General features: G+C 36.5%; 1 protein-coding gene across 1 annotated transcript; it reads left to right on the forward strand.

Moving 5' to 3' along the window:
* Positions 1 to 4783: 4783 nt before the first annotated feature.
* chchd1 (coiled-coil-helix-coiled-coil-helix domain containing 1) lies at positions 4784 to 7929 on the forward strand. Its single transcript, XM_051917577.1, has 3 exons — positions 4784 to 5089; positions 6230 to 6342; positions 7125 to 7929. Exons 1-3 carry the CDS (start codon positions 4960 to 4962, stop codon positions 7227 to 7229), a joined length of 348 nt encoding a protein of 115 aa, XP_051773537.1. The 5' UTR covers positions 4784 to 4959; the 3' UTR covers positions 7230 to 7929.
* Positions 7930 to 8143: the final 214 nt, after the last annotated feature.

Raw genomic sequence — 8143 nt, forward strand, 5'->3', positions numbered from 1 at the left:
TCTGTCTACTGTACAAGTGTGAAATTAAATGCAGGGGATAATTAAATTAATGAATCATACAGGGACAATAAGAACACACATTTGCAAGAGAGACAGTTGAATTAATACCTCAGAGATGCAAAACAGTCCTCTTTATGTACTATTTGAGTAATATCAGTGTCTATTTACAAGTAGTTTTCAGTATTCGTATAGTGTATGAGTGCATGTCTCTGATGCCTCTGAATGTCCTGTGTTTGGCAGATGGGGTGTCATGGCTGTGCTCTACAGGGGGTCTGGACAGAGAACCCCCGTGTCTGTGGCACTACATAATGTGCCATCTGAGAAAAAGGCCCACACCATGACATCTCATCAAAAATTCATCATCTTTATTCACATCAGGGGGCTTCTACTCCCCCAGGGACATCTCCTATTATCATAACATTGAATATAAAAGACTAAAGGAGAAGACTATTTGACTAAAAATAGTGGGCAGAAATACACTATATTGCCAAAAGTTTTGGGACGCCTGCCTTTACGTGCACATGAACTTTAATATGGAGTTGGCCACCCTTTGCAGCTATAACAGCTTCAACTCTTCTGGGAAGGCTTTCCACAAGGTTTAGGAGTGTGTTTATGGGAATTTTTGACTATTCTTCTAGAAGCGCATTTGTGAGGTCAGGCAGTGATGTTGGCGAGAAGGCCTGGCTCGCAGTCTCCGCTCTAATTCATCGGGTTGAGGTCAGGACTCTGTGCAGGCCAGTCAAGTTCCTCCACACCAAACTCGCTCATCCATGTCTTTATGGACCTTGCTTTGTGCACTGGTGCGCAGTCATGTTGGGACAGGAAGGGGCCATACCCAAACTGTTCCCACAAAGTTGGGAGCATGAAATTGTCCAAAATGTCTTGGTATGCTGAAGCCTTTCACTGGAACTAAGGGGCCAAGCCCAACCCCTGAAAAACAACCCCACACCATAATCCCCCCTCCACTAAACTTTACACTTGGCACAATGCAGTCAGGCAAGTACCGTTCTCCTGGCAACCGCCAAACCCAGACTCGTCCATTGGATTGCTAAACAGAGAAGCGTGATTCGTCACTCCAGAGAACACGTCTCCACTGCTCTAGAGTCCAGTGGCGGCGTGCTTTACACCACTGCATCCGACGCTTTGCATTGCACTTGGTGATGTAAGGCATGGATGCAGCTGCTCAGCCATGGAAACCCATTCCATGAAGCTCTCTACGCACTGTTCTTGAGCTAATCTGAAGGCCACACGAAGTTTGGAGGTCTGTAGCTATTGACTCTGCAGAAAGTTGGCGACTTCTGCGCACTGTGCCCACTTTGTGGGTGAGTTGCTGTTGTTTCCAATTGCTTCCACTTTATGATACCACTAACAGTTGACCGTGGAATATTTAGTAGTGAGGAAATTTCACGAATGGACTTATTGCACTGGTGGCAACCTATCACGGTACCACGCTTGAATTCACTGAGCTCCTGAGAGCGACACATTCTTTCACAAATGTTTGTAGAAGCAGCCTGCATGCCTAGGTGCTTGATTTTATACACCTGTGGCCATGGAAGTGATTGGAACACCTGAATTCAATGATTTGGAGGGGTGTCCCAATAATTTTGGCAATATAGTGTATATCAGATGACAATACATTAAGAATTAACAGCTGGCTGGTGGAACCTGGCACATCAACTAAGAAAATAAAATGATGAATAATATAATATAATATAATATAATATAATATAATATAATATAATATAATATAATATAATATAATATAATATAATAATTAATATGTTGATGGAACCTGGCACATTAACTAAGGGAAATGAAAATAAATCAGGAAATAATTAAGAGAAAGTCAGATAAAAGCATTATCAGACTTATTTAGCAAACTATTACAAGTGGGTCACAGTTTTTTTTTAATCAAAATTCTATAAAGCAGAAAATGATTATTTAACTTTCATTCCTCTATGGGCACATAAAGCTTAAGCCTAAAGTCTTCGTTAATTCCTTTTCCCCTGACTGTAAGTTATACAGAGTTTAATGATATTATATTAAGCCTTCCATTCTTCCTTCACATCACGTTACACAGCCACTGACAACTATTAAACTCATTCTAAAATTAGAGTGAGGGATTATTATAGAATTATAGCATAGAAACTTCAATAGATTGAATCCCACAGTAACCTTTGGTATTCTTTTTCATATTATCACTGAATATAGTTTATGAGCAAATGTGTTACATTATCACCTACTATGACTTGACTTATAGGCTTGGATTAACCAATTAATACCAGAGTCATTCATCAAATATGCTAATATGTTTTAACTAATGTGGTAGTCAAAATTTTTGGTGGGATCATGTGATGAAAAAGGGTCTCAAAGGAGATCTAGCTGCATTCTTACAGGTTACAGGGTCACCTTACCAAGCAGTAAGGTACCCGGCACAAATATTCAGTGCAACAATGAGGGAGGAGAATGTCATGACCTCTAGTTGGTCTGGTATGTTTGTGCAGCGTATGTAACTCATTGAGCAAGCACAGCTGACTAAAAGGAGGAAAATAGAAAGGGAAACATGGTAATGTGAGACAAATATGGTTAAACTGAATTCTTGGTTGATAAAAGTAGAGAAAGATTCAAATAGAAATTTGAAAACTGATTCATGTGGTCACAGATTATTCTTTTAGTTTTAAAAGGGCCCCATTTGTACATTTAGGTGTTTACAGTTTAGACTTTACAAAAATATTTAATTGTGCAAAAATATACTTCTTTCAAGATCTACATTTATAGACTAACTCACTAACTTTCCCTAAAAGCAATTTGATGAGAAGACAGATTTTCTTTAAATAGCAAATGACACTAAAGTCCTGATACAAAACCAACTAGTCCAAAAGCTCTAGTTCTAAGAGAAAAAAAGCTACTTTGTCAGGCTTGTTGAATGAAGTTTGAAGTAGATTGTTTCGGGGAATGATTTATAATTGAGAGCAGAGAAAACCCAACCTCACCAAAAAGAAAAAAAAAAAACTTCCTTGGAAAAACTCAGACCATTGAATTTAGCTCAGTCAAGCAAACAGGAGCAGGAAAGGTCAGAGTTCAGGGAGGAGCAGTCTTTGTGTCTTAGGTATTGTCCATGTCAGCATATTCTGCTGGCACATGAAAAACCGATACAGACAAAAAACACTACGGCTGAGATCAGTTTGGAGCTACACTTACATGCACTGCGCTACAATTTGATTTAATAAAAATGTTAAATGATACTAAATTTTTCTACAGTCCACATGTTGTGTTTTAACTTGTTGCTATAGCACATGATTTGTAGCTTACCATGGAGTTGAACTTTGCTAATATGAGATTCTGAAATGGAATTTACTTATAAACAGTCCTGAACATTCCAGGAACACTTCCCAATCTAATCATGTGCAAAAATCGTAATAACTGGTTTATGGTTCTGATAGTTGTTCCAGCTGGCTGAAAACTCAAGGTAGCCCTGCTACAAACAAGCAGAGACACAGTCAGAATACCAGAACAGATCCGAGTGCAAGCTGCCATTTAATGGAATGCATGGACCAGTTGGAGTTCATTGGCTGTTAAAGTACCCTAAAGGAAACAAGTGAAGACAGGTAAAAAATGATCAAAATAGATTTTGTAAAACATACCTGACAAAGGTCAAACATACCTTACTATGTTGCTTCACTTACTGTGTGAAAATATTTGTCTTATCTTCATATTCAATGTAAGTTGAATTATTTACATTTGGACAGAGACCTTGCCACACAAATCTTATCTAATTTCTGCACTATGGCATGCCTTATAGTTAGCCAATCCATCAAAATCTATCACTCTTCAAAAAAACATTTTTTTTCTGATCTGATTTTACTGCAAGGAATAACAGAAAAAATGCTTATAACTGGAGCTGCGTATGAAGGGAGTTTCTGTTCGATAAGCCTCATTTATTTAGAGTGAAAAACATAATTTCAAGTACTTTTCATCTAAGCAGCAATTAACAGGATTAGGAAGCATTTTTGTGGTGTACATTTGGTCAAATCCATTTGAAAATGTTTCTTAATCAGCTTAATGTCTGATCTGAATGCCCTGTTTTCTGGGGATGAAAGGAAGACATTGGTTTGTCTTAATGTAGAGAACATTTTTTAAAAAGTACTTATTTGAAATTAATTTAATTGTCAATTAGAGTACTGGCAATTTATGGATATAAATACTATTATATATTAAGAACAATGTGTTTCATCTTAGCCCTTTAACACTAAAATCATTGACTTGTCTTGTGCTCTCACAGGACCCTGCTGTGTCATAAGTGTGTAATTATGTCCTGAGTAAAACTTTTATTGGAAAACCTGCATCACCTAAAGGCATCCTATCCTGATGTTTACAATTAAGCACATGTCCAGTTCTTGTTAAAAGGTAAATGAGTTCCTTAGTTAAATTAGTTCTGGGTAAATTTTAGAATTTAAGACTTGGTTCTCATTCATTTCATGGGCTAAAAATCAAACTCCAGGTGAACCAGCCAGAACACCTTAGAAACAACTCTGAATTGAACTAGATTTTACCACTTACCTGCATTCCCAATATAATTGGTCCTGGAATAGTGTATGAATAAAAGTTTTTCAAATGTTACAAAAGTAATCTGATGTAAAAGCCTATAAAATTGCTTATAATATTTTAAGTCCAATAATATCTTCTTCTTCTTGATTTATATGGCAACTTTATGTGCATCCAAACTGTGAGCCATGAAACTCACGATACTTTTACGACAGTGTCAGCAGCGGTAACCATGAAAACAAGTCGAGAACGCTTTCCGACATAAAATGGCGACTTACACATGAGGACGGAAAGTAATGAAGTAGTCGGCAATGACATTTAAGTCATTAGCATGTTATATTATTAGGTTACGTTTCACTTGTATTTTGGATTTAATGTTTTAACCGTCTCGAGAGGATACATTATAGAAAGACCATGAGTGGATCTGCGATTCAAGACAAGGTTGCTAGACTGTTGAGCAAGCAGTATGGGAAACCCGCAATGAAAGCCGTCAAACCTCTGGCGCTCAAGAATGAGGTCGCTAACCGCAAGCTGAAGAAAGGAGGTTAGGACTTTTCATTTAACATGATATTAACATATTTGTACATAAACTCTTAGGTGTCTGTTGATCTCTTAATGATTCAGTGGATGTGCAATAAACGGGTATGGCTGGTCTCTCCTGCGTAAGATCGAAACTGTTATAGAATTTACATTACGTGCAAGTTTATTCACTTACATATGTATTAATTTATCCTTTGTCGAAGTGTTGAATGTCTATGATATTTTGTGCATATTTGTGAAATAGTGTGAATAATACTTGTAAATACAGTGTAAATGTTATCTGTAAAACCTGACATGTAAATAATAATAATAATCATCTTTTTTTTTTTTTTTTTAAATGCAACTGTTGTTTACCCTTAATACAAAATATAAAAGAAAATCTAAAAAAAGGTTTGCATATGTGTTCTCTGCTTTGTATCATATATGATACATCAAACTTTTAGGGCTCATATAGTATGATACAGTAAAAATATGGAGCACACGTTCGAAGAGGGGAAAAACACCCCAATTTTATTATTCCAAGGCCCAAAATGAGCAAAAATGAAATTTGGTGCAGTTATATGGGCAAAAAATAATATGAAATAGCTTGTAATGCAAATCAATGAGATTTTTTTATAGAAGTGTAGTAGCAGACTACTTAAAATGCATATAAATATCAGTTGTCACTATATTTCACAATAGTATGGCTTAGTAAGATTAAATGCTTAGTTTTATGATAAAAGCTCTGTAGTTTTAATTGTGGGAACAAAACATAAAATGCAATTTAGTATAATGGTGATTGAAAAACAAAAAATATATAATAAATATAATATAAACGTTATTCATACATTTACTTAATATAAATCATTAAAGATTTCGGTTTTAATATAAACTTAAGTCAGCTGAAGTTCAATTAAAATAGTGTTTTGTACTATTTTAATCTTTAAGCATATAGATACATTTAGCAATTTATTAAGTAACTTGTTCTCACTTAGTCTCCATATTAAAAGTAACATAATCTGATTGGCTAAACTAAAATGACATGTATGCACTAAAAAGGGAACAGGAAATACAAGTGATGCTAATTTGCTTTTTTTTAACATCGAAGGCCTCTATGCATTGTTTTGCTAAACCCTTACATGGTGATACACACTCTTTGTTACAGAGGCCACCTGTGTTACGGAGATGTCGTTGCTGATGGCTTGCTGGAAACAGAACGACTTTAACAATGCACTCTGCTCTAAAGAAGTCTCAACCTTCTACACATGTGTTGAAAAGGTATCGCAGGCGTGCAACTCACAATCCTCAGGAAATCCTTCTTAAAACACCCTACTGATAGCTGACAGCAATTTAATGGCCTTAATTAACATGGTTTTGATGAATATATGGGAATGGCTAATTAGGATGAACGAAGAGCTAGATTTTCTCTTGCCATTTCCTGGTTATGGCGAACACGCTTCCCACTTTGCTGTGCAGTTTCCTGCAAAAACTTTAGTCTTTTTTTGTTTGTTTTCCTCACTCGTTTCTGTGTTTATGGCATCCTCACGCATCTAGCGAGATAATATTTCTGCTAGTAGCATCTCCCTCTACAGCTTGAAAGCTGATTAGAATGACTTATCTTAAAACCTTTGTTGCATAGGAATAGTAAATAAAAGTCAAGTCACCTTTATTTAGTGTTCATTTCGACTGTACAGCAGCTCTAAAAAATAGTGTTATTGTTCAACTGAAGTCAGTTCAGTGCTGATTCAGTTCCATTGTAAAGATCAATTAAATGAGTTTATTTCATCTATAAAGCAGTTCTGCAGAAAACAGTGATGTCATCGTCCAGCTCAGCTGTCAGTAGAGTCAAATCAATAATATTGTTGAATATTAAGTGTCCCCAACTAAGTAAGCCAGAGACAACAGTGGCAAGGAACCCAAACTCAATCAGGTGACAGAATGGAGAAAAAAACCTTGGGAGAAACCAATTCTCCTCTGGCCCCCCAGTAAAATGCACCTCTGTGAAATGCACGCAATAGTTTATTTTATTTAATACTGTTTCCTAATTTTGCTTTTTACAGGCACAGATCAAGGCCAAAGGACAGCAAGGAACTCAGGGTCGACTTTTGCCTAAGGAAGCCAACACCTTGTTAAAACGATTTCCCAACCTGGCCAGTGAGATCTAGGACCAGTAACATAGATTAGTCACAGAATTGACACTTTTATTATCTGAGCTGTATAGATGGGGACTTTAGTCTGAGTGTTTTACTGGGCCAGCCAATTGATGAGAACAGGGTGTGGAACGGTTTTCTAAAAAACAGCAATGAAGTTGTCACTGGGATGCTCACCAAGCAGGTTTTGAAGGCCCTTTTGGTGATTACTGCATTTCACTCACCGCACTCCTGTAGGTTGTCCCATTAAAACAGTACAAACAGAGAAGCTCAGTTCCCTTCACATACTTAAAGGGATAGCTCAACCAAAAATGAAAATCTGTCACCATTTACTCCCCCTCATGTCATCTTTTGTGCTCAACAGAAGGAAGAAAGTCATACAGGTTTGAATTTTTTGGGTAAAATGACTATACTAACATTACTTCCTCAGATAATCTGATTGCTATTGTATTGGCTTTTGGTATTACTTTTTTTTTTTTTTTTAATCTCTCCTACATAACTGAGCTGTGACCTGTGAAACCAGACAGTTTGTTTATTTTACAATTTTTCTTCCTGTCTCATGTTGTGTCCACAATATAATTAGTCTCAGCCATTTTCAATTATCAGAAAATGGAGATCAAGGGAGAAGTACTTAGTGCCGGATCACGTTACATGCCAGGACAAAGTGTATTGGTTTTGACCATGAAAACTCTGCAATAAAGATTGAAATAACTCATTTGTAAATGTATTAACTTATAAATAATTCACTTTCTATTCAAATAATAGATTTCATGTTTTGATTGATTTGATACGAAACTTTGTGACCATAAATTGGTTTGGTTCCCTTAATGCAATTTAACCATGGCCATCCTGTGATAACACTGCCCACCATTTCCTTAGGCTGATTATCTACAGTTGTCTGCAGCGTAATGTGTTTAGACCCCAAAGGA

Source organism: Ctenopharyngodon idella, chromosome 13 (assembly GCF_019924925.1).
Source record: "Ctenopharyngodon idella isolate HZGC_01 chromosome 13, HZGC01, whole genome shotgun sequence".
In the NCBI taxonomy this organism is placed as follows: Eukaryota; Metazoa; Chordata; class Actinopteri; order Cypriniformes; family Xenocyprididae; genus Ctenopharyngodon; species Ctenopharyngodon idella.

Excerpts from the sequence above, each read along its gene's own strand:
- chchd1 (XM_051917577.1), top strand. The coding sequence starts at position 4,960 with ATGAGTGGATCTGCGATTCAAGACAAGGTTGCTAGACTGTTGAGCAAG. Across the intron at positions 5,090-6,229 it reads CCGCAAGCTGAAGAAAGGAG|AGGCCACCTGTGTTACGGAG; the intron begins GTTAGGACTTTT and ends TCTTTGTTACAG. Across the intron at positions 6,343-7,124 it reads TCTACACATGTGTTGAAAAG|GCACAGATCAAGGCCAAAGG; the intron begins GTATCGCAGGCG and ends TGCTTTTTACAG.